At 41.9% G+C, this 15,154-nt stretch overlaps 2 protein-coding genes across 3 annotated transcripts; one reads left to right on the top strand and one right to left on the bottom strand.

Annotated features, from left to right (window-relative positions):
• The first annotated feature begins 317 nt into the window (after window positions 1-317).
• Window positions 318-9,395, top strand: prr14 (proline rich 14). Of its 2 annotated transcripts, XM_071531101.1 has the most exons (11): window positions 318-407; window positions 1,165-1,193; window positions 1,293-1,477; window positions 1,697-1,856; window positions 1,968-2,042; window positions 3,149-3,189; window positions 3,656-6,871; window positions 6,963-7,104; window positions 7,469-7,578; window positions 8,444-8,512; window positions 9,048-9,395. In XM_071531101.1, the coding sequence occupies exons 3-11, from the start codon at window positions 1,335-1,337 to the stop codon at window positions 9,343-9,345; spliced, it is 4,254 nt and encodes a 1,417-aa protein (XP_071387202.1). In that variant the 5' UTR covers window positions 318-407; window positions 1,165-1,193; window positions 1,293-1,334; the 3' UTR covers window positions 9,346-9,395. The 2 variants fall into 2 exon arrangements, with proteins under 2 accessions (XP_071387202.1, XP_071387203.1); XM_071531102.1 differs by having other exon boundaries at window positions 345-407; window positions 1,165-1,477.
• A 193-nt stretch (window positions 9,396-9,588) lies between these two features.
• On the bottom strand, window positions 9,589-14,790 carry LOC139654081 (transmembrane protein 265-like). Its single transcript, XM_071531103.1, has 3 exons — window positions 14,366-14,790; window positions 12,159-12,391; window positions 9,589-11,606 (listed from the first exon to the last, which is right to left on the bottom strand). The coding sequence occupies exons 2-3, from the start codon at window positions 12,387-12,389 to the stop codon at window positions 11,454-11,456; spliced, it is 384 nt and encodes a 127-aa protein (XP_071387204.1). The 5' UTR covers window positions 12,390-12,391; window positions 14,366-14,790; the 3' UTR covers window positions 9,589-11,453.
• Window positions 14,791-15,154: the final 364 nt, after the last annotated feature.

Here is a 15,154-nt window from a genome sequence, read left to right as displayed (position 1 = left end):
GTGTTCAACTGATCAATCTGACTTGTCATAATTCCATTTTGACAACTCAAAATGTATTAAATTACACAGCATATTTACATAGAATAATTAAGTTAAATACTTTTACTCATTAACCAAAATCTACTTCTTTCCAGGTCAGGCGAGGACAAAGACTGTAAAAAATTTTATCCGCTTTCCTATTGGCTACCCTTCTTCGACGTCGCCCCGAAGCTGTCCGTCATTGGTTAGAACTCTGCTGCTTTTTCCGGGCGGAAAGCGAAGTCGAGCTCTGATTGGTTGATCCGTCTGTCTGGTTGTCGGATTTGTAAAAACGGATACATCTGCGAGTCGCTGTAGGGCGCCGTCCGGCATGTCTTGTTTACGATGAGGACGGGATATTAGTCAGCGGTGTTATCAAGACATCTCCGGTAAGTTAGTTTAACGTCATCTAGCTACATAAACCATATTCAATTAAACTATGGGGTGTGAATATGCGTAATGCCTCTCAGAAGAGCGCTTTGACGTCGGCAAGTCTGACAGTCAACGGCTATGACTATTCCCTGGTACTGAAACCCAGGCTGTATGTTATTCACTGTATGAATCTCGATGGAAACCATGCCGCGTTCACGGAGCCCCAATAAAAGCTCCACTCAGCTGTGGATAAAATGTTTGACCTACTAGTTAAAGTTATTTTATGGAGACTGTTGGCCGAGCAGACAGTCTAGCTAGCTAGCTAATGTTAACATTACCTCACACATGAAACTTTGAATATGAGACCGGGTCTGTTCCAGCAAGTAGACCTCACTCCATTTTGATCAAGTCGCCGTTGTCATTTGATGGAAAAATATCCGTTTGGAATTAATACGAAATTGAACGTAAAGCTAGATTTATATCCGTGATATACCTATTTCATATCAATTAGCGAACTTACTACTTGCCGCGTAGTGACTTTATTCCCTTCCCTACGCTTTAGAGAAACTGATAAATAAACGGTAAAAAAAGTGCGACACACTGTCATTACGATAAAGATACGAAGTGCTCATTTTCTATTTTGGTACCAAGGCTATTTCCCAACGTGCATCCCCTTGACAATTCAAACGGCTGTGTTTAAAAATAAAATTTGTATCGCAGCCAATTAAGCTATATTCTCATTTAATTATTTACTGTTCTTATTCTTCATTGCAGAATAAACCCCCGCCCCAGACCACCAGATAGTAAGTGAAGCCTCATTTTGTAATACCTATATTCCAGTGCTTTCATATTGGATTGATACCCTGCATGTTGTGTTTTTTGCCCGTTGTTGTTATTTACAGAGGAAGACAGACAGGGGAGACAGAGAGAGAGAGAGCAAGGGGATGTTGACTTATCCCTCTGACTCGCTCCCTCAAGTAGTTTGTCCAATGGATGAAGATGCTATTCCCCCAAACCCTTTCTGTAGTGCACCCCCCCACAGTGAACCTCAGCCACCTCTCCTCCCCCTTTCCTCCGTCACTCCCAGGTATAGTCCTCCTCGCACCTTTTTCTTTGCTTTCCAGTCGGTGTATTTTTTTCCCTCCTTTGCTTATTTTGGCACATTTCTCTTCCTCGCACTTAATGGATCGATGCTTTTTTAGGACCAGCAGAGTCTTACACGTACAGCTCCTCTCACTGTGTTGGAAATACTGTGTTGTTTATAGGCTGAAGGCTGCTCTTTTTTTTTTTTTTTAAATGTTCACAGCTGTGAGAATGATGGGATATCTGGCATCAGGAGGAGCGGTCGCATTCAAAGGGTTAGAGATCAGACTCCGAAAAAGCAGAGCCACAAGGACAGCAGGGCAGCACCGAGACCGTCCAGACAAAACCCGTCCCCCGCCAAGAGAGAGAGGGAGAGCGGCATGGTAGAAATTTTTAACTTAAAGCTCTTGTTTAGAGACTCCTTAATAATAAAAAAAAAAACACTAGTTGCTGATACAGTGCTCATGCAATGCCCATGCATCTCTGATTTCTAGGTGCAAGTGTCACAGTCTCTGTCAGTAAAGCTGCTGAGAGCCGATGGCACACATGTACAAGAGAAACAAAACAAGGTCAGTTTGTCTTTACTTGCTTCTCTCTCTCTCTCTCTCTCTCTCTCTCTCTCTCTCTCTCTCTCTCTCTCTCTCTCTCTTTCTTTCTCTTTCTATCAAATGTCTGTCTGCATGTATGTCTGTCTTGCATTAAAGCTGTTGGTGTCACTAATCTGTTTGTGCAGAAGCCCTACTGTATGGCTGTGTGTGCCAACACTGGAGACCTGTACAGTGAATGGGGTGTGAGGGTTAATTGGGTGATTTAATCCTCCTTCACGGTCTGTTGCATTTGGCACAGACAAGCAATCAAGTGTCTTAATGTGACCCACTAAAGCCTAAACCACTGATATTACAGAGAGTAGTATATCGTCATTGTCCACTCTTTTGTTTGTTGTTGATCAAAATTGTAGAGGTGCACCGATAACGTTTTTCAGAACCAGTACAAGTACTGATCAGAGTAACACTCAATTCATGTTCATTCATATAATAGGCCACTTATTGGCCCATTGTGAAGCAATTACAGGAACAAGTTCATTTGATCAAAATATGCCCTGAAAATTGTAACAATCCTCAATCAAATAAAAGACTAATAATAATAATAATATTAAAATAGTAATTAATTACAAAATGTGAAGTGAATATATTCAAGTGGGGCAGTATAGTGAATAAAAATGTAATTGTTGTTTCTTATGTTCCAAAAAATCCTGTACACACCATATAGGTTATTTGTACCAACATTTCTTAATCCTTCTGTTTTTTCCCCAAACATGACAGTGACATGTGTCATGATTTTATGCCTTTATTTTCTGGTATTATTGACTGTCTGTGGCTGCTGTGAGTGAGCTGCTTCGCCTCTCCTCCACTCTCAGCACCAGGCACAGCTGGCACTTTGCTGCACTGAGATCAAAGAATCGCCACACTGCAGACATTTTTCCTCCTGCCAGAAAAGTATTTACTGCACCAAAGCGCAGCTCTTTAAAGTATTGGTATCAGGACAGCTTCATTTGCTGATTTACTTGGGAGCTGGATTGGCACTGATTCCCAGATACTGTCAGTGCACCTCTACAAAAATTGTGCTTAATTTTTTAAAGCAACTAACTTTTTATTTGATTTTTTTTTCTCCGCAGGATGAACTTGATTTTGATGTTGCATCAGAGTGCCCAACTAAGTAAGTGTGATAGTTAATTGTTCTCAGCTTGTGTATGCATCATAATAATTATTTGTTCAAATCAGAAATGTAATAATTATCTGGAGAAACTGCTCCAGTGTCCCCCGTCAAAATGCATGAGAGCTGTAAAAAAAATAAATGGCTGCATCCTTGAAAGCAGCGACCAGCGGTCACAGAGGGTTCACCTCAGTTTGACAGGTTTATATGAGGATGGAGGAAACGTATAAGAGGGGAAGGAGACAGTCACTAGATGTCAGGATTTCAGAATGAGGGAAGCTGTGTCTAACCTGAGCAGGGCTTCATAGGATCAGCTGTAGTTCAAGGTAGGATGGCAAACGGATGAATATCTTGGCATCAACAGCCAAATGATAGAGGAAACTTAGATTTTGATGTTCATTTGGCAGAATGACACCATTCTTGTTTGTCTGAAACTCAAATTTTCCTTTTCTGTATTTGTTTCTTATAGGCACATGGAGCAGAAAAGCCAAAGGAAGACGGCAAATATCTCTGCCACAGAAAATGTAGATAAACAGTTTGGTGGAAATACCGCACAGGATCCTGACACCCCTCAATCAAACACCCCTAAATCAGACATGGATACGTGTGGTGAATTGGCTGTTGGACACACTGTTGAAAATGCATCTGCCGTTAAGAGTTGGGTGATCGGCCCGTTGTTTCAGACGTTCAAGTCGAAGATGGCCAGTTTCACCGAGATTGTCATGAGTCCTGTTAAACTCTTCAAAGCCAATAGTCCTCCACAGTTTAGCGACCATCCAGACAAACTCACCCAGTGTGAGCTGCATGCCATGAGAGCATCTAGTAGTGAAAACTCAGAGCCCAGCGAAACGTTTCATACAGAAGGACAAAGCAAGAATGGGAATGAGGACACTAAAGATGACCAACTGAGTTCTTCGTCTGAAATAATGCTCAATGTTCTCAAATGTTCTCAGAAATTACTTTTGGATGTGGACTTGTCAGCATGCAGCTCAGAACAGGTGGATGAATGTACATTGACTGAGAAGAAAACAATCGCAAATGATTCTGTGCCTTTGCAACACAGTCCCTTACTCTGCAATACTTTTGAGCAAATTACAGACTCTAAAGAACGTAAGTCCTCCGCTCTGCTGAATCAGCCCTCTGATAATGCAAGTGCCTCATGTGAGCCCAAGTTGGAGAAGTCCAGTGACATGGAGGAGCAGAAAAGCAAACCGGCTGCTCAAAAGAAGCCACTGCCTAGAAAACGTACTGGTAATAGATCTGTATTAAAGAAAGGTTCCTCCAAGATTTTTTTATCTGAAGTTAAAAAGGAAGAATCGAACCCTAAGGCAAATGGTGAACAGTTTTCTCACATACATTCAACCGAAATAAATGACTCAAATGATACTGGAAAAACTCAGTCATTATCGTCCTCAGTCTATTATACTCCCCCTGACACGGTCTGTCTTCCAGATGATGATGATGATGATGATGATGGCAGGAATACAGACAGTGGCTTCTCTGTTCGAAAAAGCCTGCAGTGCCAGGAGAACTCCAGTGGTGGTGTTGATGAAAGTGTACTGAAGCCCACCCTCATTACTCAGCCAGTTCAAAAGCAGATACTAGAGTGGGAGCTGAAGCCTGACTTGGTGGAGAATTCAGCTGCAAGTCTTGGGAAAGCGAAGAGGAGGTTGAAGCTGACCTCTCAGTCAGATATTGAACCAAACTTAACGAAGAGGAAAAGATTGACAGCAGATAAACGTACAGAAGATACAAAAAATGGAGAGGTATTAAATGTGGCGTCAGACAGTGGCGTATCGAGAGGGTTAAAACCACCAAGAAATGAAGGTGTCTCAACAAATGCCATCATAGACATGGACATAATACTGAATCCTGCTAGAGCAAGAGCGCCTATTTCAACCGGTACGAAAAGGAAAGGCAAAGGTGTGCAGCAAAGGTTTCCCACAGTAAATGAAGCAGTGTTGCAGACAGAGACTGAAAATCCCTCTGGTACTATGTTGGTTTGCTCACTGGATAAGAGCAATGGTGTGTCAGAGAACAGCCAAAAGGACCGTAACGGGAAGAGGAATACTAATGGTTCAAGCAAAAGGCCCAAGAAAAGAACCAATGTCAGTCTCAGTAAACCTGACGTGAACGCTGACGACATGGATCTGGAAACCACTATGACAACCACTTCGGCAAAAGAAATCCAGTTATTAAAAGTCATTGTCCAGCCTTTAGATGCAAAGCTGCGCCGGTCTCAATCAGCATCCAAAGCCCAGCCAAAATATGTCTGCCAAAAGAAGGACGTTTCCCCAGTGTTGAGTGTAGAGTCATCCCAGAGCCCAGAGTTCATGAATTTGAACAGGAAACCACTCAAACGGAAATCACAAAAACAAAAGAGGTCAACTCCAGAGCTAGACAACACTTCTGTTTCTACTGCTTCAGCAGCATCAGTGGAGACATTAGAATTCACTTCCACAGATTTGAATACCTCTCAGCTTGTTCACAGGGAGGAAAGCTGGAAAACAGAACTGAGCCAGCCATCTAAGAGGCCAAAAAAGGATTGTATGAAATCTGTCAAATCTTCTGGGTCGGGTGGTGCACAAGTGACAAAGAAAAGTATGGATAAATTTAATGAGGCAGTCAAAGAAAGCCAGTCCAAAGAAGACAAAGATAAAATCTCAGAAGAGTCTGTGCATTTAGAAATGACACCAGTGGAAAATGATCAGAAACCTGTTCCTTCACCCTCTCAACCTTATCCAGACTGTTTTGTACAATTGAATCAACATAAAGTGAATCATACAATGGGCACCACAAGAAATCATGGGAAAGGAAGGACTACTGCCTCTCTGGTAGATGAGGTGTTTCCTACCGATGCTGAAGCCACTAACCATAGTCAGGACGCAACTATTGATGAAACAAGAGAAGAGCTTGATAAGGTAGATTCATGTACATACAGGGTCAATATCAGTGGGAGGAGGGTGAAAAGTAAGCCACGGAGAGCAGATAAGCAAAGGAGAAAGTGCAGGGTTTTGCGTAGTAAGGCACATTCAGATGAAGAGGAGATGAACTCGATCACTAGGGAGGAGCTAGACTTGGCCGGAGCAGCAGGACCGTGCTCGTCAGAAAACAACGGCCTTTCTAGGCGCCTGTTGCGCAGCTACTCCTGCCCGGAGATCCCCTCCCTCCTCCACCACGACGCGCCCTGGACTTCCTCCCTGCACTCACCGCAGCACGGCAGGATCCACACACCGTACCAACACCAGACTCCCCACATTCCTCCCGTCCCTCCTGCCCACAAATCACCCAGACGGGCTCGCCGACACACCGTCTGCAGTGTGGAAGTGGAGAGGGAGATCGCCCCCCTGTGCCTTCGTAAGGAGGTGTACCCGTCCAGAAGATCCGCTCCCTATGGCAGCATCAGCCAACACCTGCCTCCCAGTGTTCAACTTTCTCCCAGCACTTCCCTCACGGTTCTTGCCTCCTGTTTTCTTTCAAGCCCCTTGGCTTTCCTCTCTAAGAAGCTGGAGAACAGAGGAGCCGCCACCAGCAGCAGCAGCAGCACTTGCGGTCACGTTTCCTCTCCTTCCTCCTCCAGTGTTTTCACCTCTTCCACATCCCCATCCATCTCTTCCCCATGGCACCTTCCTGGTTTCCTCCCAAGAACTGACACCTCTGCTGCCACTGTGTCTTCCACCTGCAGGTAACAGACTTGTGTACTTGTTTTATCTCTAATAAGACATTTCATGATGTGTCAGTGCTGTACTGAGTGTGAATTCATCACTTCTTTGCAGTGCGATTCCCTTGGAGTGCGAGATCGAGACGAGACAGCAGAGCGAGGAGGAGGAAGATGGCGAGGACACAAGCTGCTCCAGTCAGGAGTTTGAGGATGCAGGGTTGAGAGAGGAAAAAGCTCTGTCTGATTCTGAAATCAAGGTATAAATTATCATGCATGAGTCATATGAGTGTGACGACATCTCTTGTGCGTGTTGGTGCTATTTCAGGAATCTGAAGAGTAGAAAATTGGTCATTATATTTTGCAGGATGGGAGGGCATACATAAAGTTAGATTATACAATGGCCAGTTTCTATTTCTATTAAAGCATTGTATAAAAGCTATGATACCCTTTAGGACGAACTTTACTGTAATTGTAGCTACTTTTGTGCTGCTGACGGCACTCTTCACTGTACCCATAATCAGAGTAAAGAACGCCCTCTCTGGTATTACTGCTGTTATTCTTTAAACTTTTGAAACAACGTAGGCGCCTGGTGATATTAAATCTCCTTCTTCATCGTCACAGGTGGTGCAAAAGCATGAGGAGCGAGGGAAGGTGTCGTCCATTAGAATTCGTAAAACGTTACCAAAACCACAGAACAATCTCACCCCCATGGGCCTGCCCAGACCCATCAGGTATGTACTGTATAGTGTGTTAGGCTTGCTAGTGAAATGTGTGTGTTGTGGGGTTCGTATGCGCATACATTAGCATCACAACCTTTCTTGCATGATTTAGACTACCATCATCCTTGTTTGACGGTGCTTATTTTTTCTCATTATTTTCAATGGAAAAGGATGTTTTCTTGTTCTCTGTAGGATTGAAAGTGCCGAGTGCAAGAGATTAAAATGTTTCAGCTTAAAGCAAAAGAGTAGTGTGCTTCAAATGGGTTTTCAATATTGTTGCGTTAGCGGAAAATCCCCACTCATAACAGTACTCGTTTCGCTTAGCAACCAATTTGTTAAACTTTTAGGAACTATATTGCTTGGCAGAAGAATATCAGTTTTTTTTAATTAGAATTGATTAGAAATGCAAGATTTATTGAACATTTGTGTTGTCTGTTTATTACCATGGTGTGTTACTGCCATTTTATAAAAGAATTAAGGAACTCAACACAGCGCTTTTACAGAGAATTTTTTTTATGTACAACAGCCAAGAAGGCTTTCAGCAATAACACATCTTGGCTGGTTTAAAATCACTGTTTGGCACTGCTCCGAGTAAAAGAGATCCTGATGTACCTGATATCTGCAGGGTCACGCTTTATTATTGGAAGTGGATTGAATGCAGTGCAACACACTGCTGGACTAACAGATCATGCAAATGTCACTTTCTGCCTCACAACATTAGGTTAACAAAGTAGGCCAGTCACTACTGGGCCAAACACTGGTCTACGATTTAAAGTGAATGCATGTCAATATCAATGTACTATGTCTGTTGTCCATTGATCGGTGGTCCTGAACGATTTCCTGACTGATTACTATGGTGTTGTGTTTTTTTTCACAGGCTGAAAAAGAAGGAGTTCAGTTTGGAAGAAATTTACACCAATAAGAATTTCACCAAGCCCCCTGAAAGGTAACGTAAACATTACACACCCTCTTTCAAACAAGGTAAATGAGTGGGGGGTGGAGGGTGGAGGAGGACGAGGTTTCTATGGCAACAGGGCGGAGGAAGCCAGTGCAATGCAAAACAGAGACAGAAACAGACAAACCTCTATAATAAAGGGAAGAGAAGGCCCACACAGCGCAACTGCAATTATACTAGTAATTTCTGGTTATTTCAACAAAATTACTTAAGCCTAGTGAGAGCATTAACATATTAAACACAAATGTATTTATTATTTATTGATTTTGCATAATTTAGTACATTGTTTCCTCATGCAGATTGTTCCAAAGTTTAGGTGCAAATTGTTGATCCCCTCTCGTCTTAAGACTTGGGAACAATCAAAACAGTTGTATCTGTAGATCTATGCTATGCTTCTATAAATCTTCCTTAATATAAGCTGGGGCCAAGCCATTTATTGCTTTGAAAGTAATAAATCAAATGTTTTAACTCCGTGCTACTATCAGCTCAACCGTTAATTTGAGTTGTTTTCCGTCTCGTACTTCAGTCGGCTGGAGACCGTGTTTGAGATGCCGCTCAGTCGCCGGAACGGTTCTCAGTCTCTGTTTGGCCTGAAGCGCGTGAAGCGTTTCGTGGAGTTCCCGGAGGTCGGCGTGGCCAGAAAACCAAAGAAGCCGCTTGTCGGCGCGGGGAAGGCGGGGCTTTCCACTTCCAGGCCGAGGCGAGGGGGCTACCACAACCCGAAAGACGAAGCGTCCCTCAGCGTGCAGGAGCTGGACGCGCTGCTCTGTGCCAAGCTTGATCAGCTGGATTTGTGGTTATCGTTTGATCAGAAAGACAGTTGACAGATGCCTATTAAAGGGTGACTTTGTTTGACAGACAAAGACAAAAACCCCTACCACAAAGAGATAAGAACACTTTGTATGTTTTTTTTTTTGTTTGTTTTTTAGTCAACTGTTGCTCTTCTTTTCAGCACGAAGATTCATCATATCGTGTGAATCTTCCAGTGCTTTTTTTTTTGGTCAACACAGTCTGGTTATTATTGTTGTGGTGACAAAATTATTATTGAAGAATTATATTTCATCGTTTAGAATTTGTAGCCTACAAGTTAAAGAAAAATACAACATAGTACCGTAAATGTATTGCTTCATAGAAGTTGTTTATACATGTATTTGTTAAAAATGTATTATAAACTGCTACTGTATTGATTTCTGCACTTAAACCTCAACCGTCCACCTTGTGCCCGGCCATCCTTCCCTCACATCTGGAATAAGTCGCCATCTTTGCTTTAAACACTTGTACAGTATCATAGAAGGATGTTTTTCTCATCGCTAACCAGACTTTTACAAATCTACAGAGCCTTCCTAGAACGTCGAGAACCCGTTTCTGAACATGCCCTCCTTTCTTAAAATGACGTTCTGCTTTTTCCAAAATAATAATGCAGAACGCTTTACACCCATCCGACCGCTTTTGCACAAAATAAAAGAAACATGTTTGGATTCTGACGTCGCAGCTTCGTTATAAGTTATTTTCCAAAGGCAGCTATTTTTTTCCTAAGAAATGCTGAATATAACTTTTCAAACATGCCAAGAAGAGATTTTTGTGTTTATCCGCTGCAACAGATTTCCCGGCCACAGCCGAGTCCTGAGTCTTTCAGTCCATGAGTCGTATTTAGGTACAATGTATCTGCCGGTGTCTCCAAGTAGCACAGAAAGTTAAATATAAGTCGTTTTATTCAGCTCAGGGCAAACTGTTCAATTTTTGTATCAATAATTTTACGGCTGAAGAGGTTTTTGCTGTCGTTCTGTCCATACTGGAGTGTTCAGATGCCACTGCTGGTTCGCTAATCTCATGTCCTTTTTTATAACCTGTGAGTCTCTCTGGATCATTGTTTTTGTGGTATTTATATTTGATTTGCAAATGTAACCTGTTGATAAACTACCTGTATGATTTTGTCATGCCTTTACCTAATTTGAATACGATTGCCTTAACTGTAAGATTTGCTGTTTAAATTGATGTTTTGTACGTTCTGTGTCTGTATCGTATGCAGCTTTGTAATCTCGTCACCATTTGAATGAGGGCATGTGAAGAAACTTCAGGCAACTCAGAGCACAAACATGTTTGTCATTTTTATTACAAAATGGTTCATGTGTTTATATGTGTGAATATAAAATGCAGCATATTGATATATATGACATGAATAAAGCTAATATGCTAACAATGCAATTACACAGAGAACATGTAACATGTTGACAAAACAAGGGCAGCATCTCATGATGTTCACTGAAGAAGCACTGCCAAGATTTTATAACATCTTTATTATACTTCCAATAATGACCCAATCCTTAATGATAGATTTATTTTACTAATTGTTTCATTCACAAATTTACTGATTTATTCCCTTTTGTATTATCTGCAGTTGCATTATACAAGAAAGGCTAGGTCATATTTCAGTGGCAATTGAGAGGGGAATGTTAAGGATTGGGTCTTTACTGTGAAACGACAGCTAATTATAATCTTTAATATATAATGTATATGTAACTTTGTAAGTGTCAAAGTTTGTTGTAGAGTCATGCCTCAAACTAGAGTTTATGCTGGATTTTATATGGTCATTTAGTGTTGGAATTGTCCACATGTTCATATATCGTCCAATAAATATTACAGTATATAAAAAAAAAACACTTGTTCAAAAGTTTTTCTTGAGTGGTTGTCTTGTCTCTGTTCAGTGTGAAAAGTTGTGATGAGACGAGGAATGTTAAAGAGGAAGTAGAAAGTGTGAACTGGGCCAGCAGTCATTTGATTGCTAGGTGATACTAAAACACACAGCAGTCTTCCTGTGTTTTGTGCGACGACCAGCTTCTTCGACTGCTTCTTCGCTTTGGTAGTTTATAAGCAGCAAATTCAGATGTTAGCTTGGAGTCGGTCGTCCAGTGTACAGGTTCAGGAGAGCTGATCAGTCTATCAGAGTGAGGAGGTATGAACACAGTGCCAGTAATAGCGGGGCTAAGACCAGAAGAGCCAGCCACGACACGATGGAAATCACGCCAAATTTTCTTGCCCGACGGGAAAAGTGCTCAGCTTTCTGTGGATTACCTGCCTCACGAGCCTGTGGCAGTAAAGACAACAAGAGGTTTTGAATTAGAGTTTAGTCAAAAGAAAAAACAACTCATGCTGTCTATGACAAGTGTAAAGCAGTCTAGTTTTTAGCATTTAAAGCTGCACTAGTCAAGATGTTATGTAAAAATACACCCATGTTATCAGACTAAATCACAAAGTGGAGCTACAATAGAGAAGATCGTCCCATCCCCACTAACTGAGACTCAATAGATTCATCGTATTTGCCAAAATGAAATGTCTAGTATGGACACTTCTCCACCCAGTTACTGTCACCTAACCAGCAATGAGCAGCACTCTGTCCAGAGAAACCTGGACTCACCATCATTAGATCTTTTCCTCTCTTTTCTCTTTGGTTTCCTTTGATATAAACCATCACAGACCGGCTGGTGAACATGAGCTGCTGTGTGCAGTTTACTGACATCACACTACAGGATTTCTGGATATTGAAATTCAAAGTTGTCGAACCGAGCGCCAAGTGCAGCTTTAACCTTTGACTTCTGAGAGGTGTGAGAGAAAGCAAAGAGCCAGATGATAAAAATACCTTGACTGAATTGATCAAAGCCACAATCCCGATGCAGGAGATCCCGCAGATGATGCTGCCGATGGCCAGTTTCCTGTGGTCCCTGTCCTCGCAGCAGGAGCCGACCTTCTGCCCGCAGCAGGTGCTCACTTGGATGTAAGTGTCGCCATTTTGCACGTCCGCCTTTTCACTGGAGCCCGCAACAGTGTTCAGCCCGTCCTCCTCGTCCGCCGTCCGGTGTGAGTGAGACATTTCTGCGAGGAAAAACCAGAAGAGGCGGTGTGAGAAAAGAAAATAGAAATTGTCTTTTCATGACCTGTATCTTGAAATCCTCTCTCCAGTGAAACACACTTGACACAAAGGACGAGTTCATGCATAATGCACTCGACAGCATTGCTTTTTTCAACAAATCGGGACCCTGAAGGAACTTTTTTTTTCACTTTTAAGGAAGTGGCCTGGAGGGACGAACGCTGCCCAGATAAACCAGTTCAAACCTGGTGAAGGGCTGCTGAGGAACGCCCGAGGCTCCAGCTGTGTACGGGACGCCTCTGTCTCTTTAGAATAATGTTCAGACAGAATGGCACAGATGACGTTTTGAGTTGTTTTATGTCTCACTGTCAAGCCAGAAACAAAAAAAAAAATACCACAGATGCCTCATTGTTTATTGATTGCCAGTGGCTCTCAGTCAGAAAGTTGAACCTGAACTCATACTTAGGTAATGATAAACCAAGGAGGAATCTTTCTCTCACAGGTTACCAGACATGAGGAATCTTTTAAAAAGCTAAATCGCTTCATTTTACTGACTTTCGCCTCTTTATGCTAAAAGAGAACCATTTTTCCCAAAATTTGAAACACAGCACAGTTGCTCTTGTGTCTTGTGATAGATTTTGATGACGTTATTTGCAGTTTGTTGTGGTTCTCTCTTTCAGTTATTCTCTAAATAACACATGAAAAAAAACCTTTAAACACAGTGTTGATGTCAGGGAAAACACAGGAAATACTACAAACTGCAAACTGTTTGATGTTGATAGCATGTTTTATAATGGCTCTTTAGTTTTTGAGTGTCTGCAGTGAATTCTGAATAGTCTTATTGCTTATTGATTGTCTACTCATTTGAAAAAAAATGCATTTCACATATACAGTACTTGAGAATATACTGTATGTGTTTCAGAATATACAGAAATTTTGAAATGTATTTGTTCATGTAAATAACATTCATTTGAAATACAAATTGATTGGCAAAAACATATTTTGGATATACTTGCAGACACACTGTATGTTGTCAACAACAAATAGGAAGAAAATGTGCTTCCAGTGTCCAGAATCTGATTCAAATGAATGCCATCTACATGTTATCTACATCTACATGTCCAGACACATTCTGAACTACATGGAAAATGTCTTTTTTTTTTGCTAAGTGTAGGAATATCTTCTGAACTGAGCGGGTATTTCCAACATGAAACAGAAAGCTGAATGTTGTAACATGGGCTGCAGTGTCAATTGTTCCTGTTATCTGCTGAAAAGGAGCCTGAAAAACTTGTAAGATTACACTAACAATACAAATGTTGAAACCACCTGCTGGCCTGGCATGCTGACAAGGAGAAATCAAAGCACAAAATCCAACTTATCTAATCTGTGATTTGGTGAAAGAGCAGAGAGCCGTGCCTAAACGCCTCACACTCTGTGTAGTCATTATGTGGGAAACGGATCAAGGGAGTGTTGAGAGTGGAGTAATATCAGTTTCATCATGTAAAGCTGCTTCACAGGCGTGAATCATCAGGACATGGGAGAGGAAATCTAATTGATCCTGGCCTGAGTTTTTTCTTTACCTTTCTATTCAATAATCATACAAAAACCAAAACAAAATCCAAAGATGTTCCGGCAGAATTTTTTTTCTATCCAAGGCACTCTTCCCATACAAAAAGTAATGTTTAAAAAGCAAAAGGTGCTTTTTAAACATTTAGCCAATAAATAATAAAGTCTTTCTTTTACTTTTTGTATGTGAAGAGTGCCTTGGATACATGTTTTCTGCCGGCTCATGACCTTTTGTCCCAAGCTTCAATCAGCACCTCTCCACGCTACGCTGAAGCCAAAGCTGCGTTCCTCTTGCGTAAATGAATCCAAAGATGTCATGTACAACTGGAGTGAATACAACATTAAAAAGACCAAATCCTACAATTCAAACACATTGAAACCCCACACCAGGGGTGAATCCTACAAGTACAGACCTGATCCAGATTTGAAAAGGCAACGCTTTGAATCCGCAGTCTCAGTCCACTCCTTTAAGCCAAGTTCACAGTTTGTAAAGATATTAGAGGCTGTTTTGTTGACTCCAGGCAGGTGTTTGTCTTCTTATCTCCTAAGCAGGACTCTGGTTAATGTTGACAGCTGCCATAAACAGTATATGTGGCTTCTCCCTTGGAATATAAAAGTCTGAGTCAAAACCTCCTTGAAAACGCTACAGTGGAATCCAAAAAGACGGTTCTCTTTCTCTTCAAACAGTTTTTGATCTGTCTTTTCCCTTGAAGTCCCTGCGAATGCTCCCGTCCCATATAAGTTGTTGAATGACAGGAACGAAGGACGGGGCGAAACTCTTGTGTGAAACCTCCACGCCCATTTACTGTTCACGCTCTCTCTCTCTCTCTCTCTCTCTCTCTCTCTCCTTCTTCTTTTCCTTTCCCTCCCACACACTATCCACCCCTTCTCCTTTCCCTTCACTTTAGTCGCGTTGTTCCTCTATTCTGCTACAGGTTAGGCCTCCTCTCTCTCTCTCTCTCTCTCTCTCTCTCTCTCTCTCTCTCTCTCCATTAATCACTGTGTTACAGGGTATTACAGCCATTCCTCCTCTCATTCCCCGTGCAGCATTCCAGTGGAACCTGGAAAAGGTGTGTCAAAACTTGCCTTGCCTTGGGGGAAAAACACACAAAAAGAGACAGCTGGCCTTATTGTTTTCTAAAGCCACCTTCCTCCACACATGGGAAAAGTAAATAGATGCCATGTTTTTTTTGTCTTCTACT

This window comes from Centroberyx affinis, unplaced genomic scaffold (assembly GCF_046629955.1).
Source record: "Centroberyx affinis isolate AG114_WGS23_722 - 3 ecotype Tasmania unplaced genomic scaffold, CSIRO-AGI_Caff_v1 ptg002033l_1, whole genome shotgun sequence".
Taxonomy (NCBI): domain Eukaryota; kingdom Metazoa; phylum Chordata; class Actinopteri; order Beryciformes; family Berycidae; genus Centroberyx; species Centroberyx affinis.
This window is presented reverse-complemented; position numbering and strand designations above follow the sequence as displayed.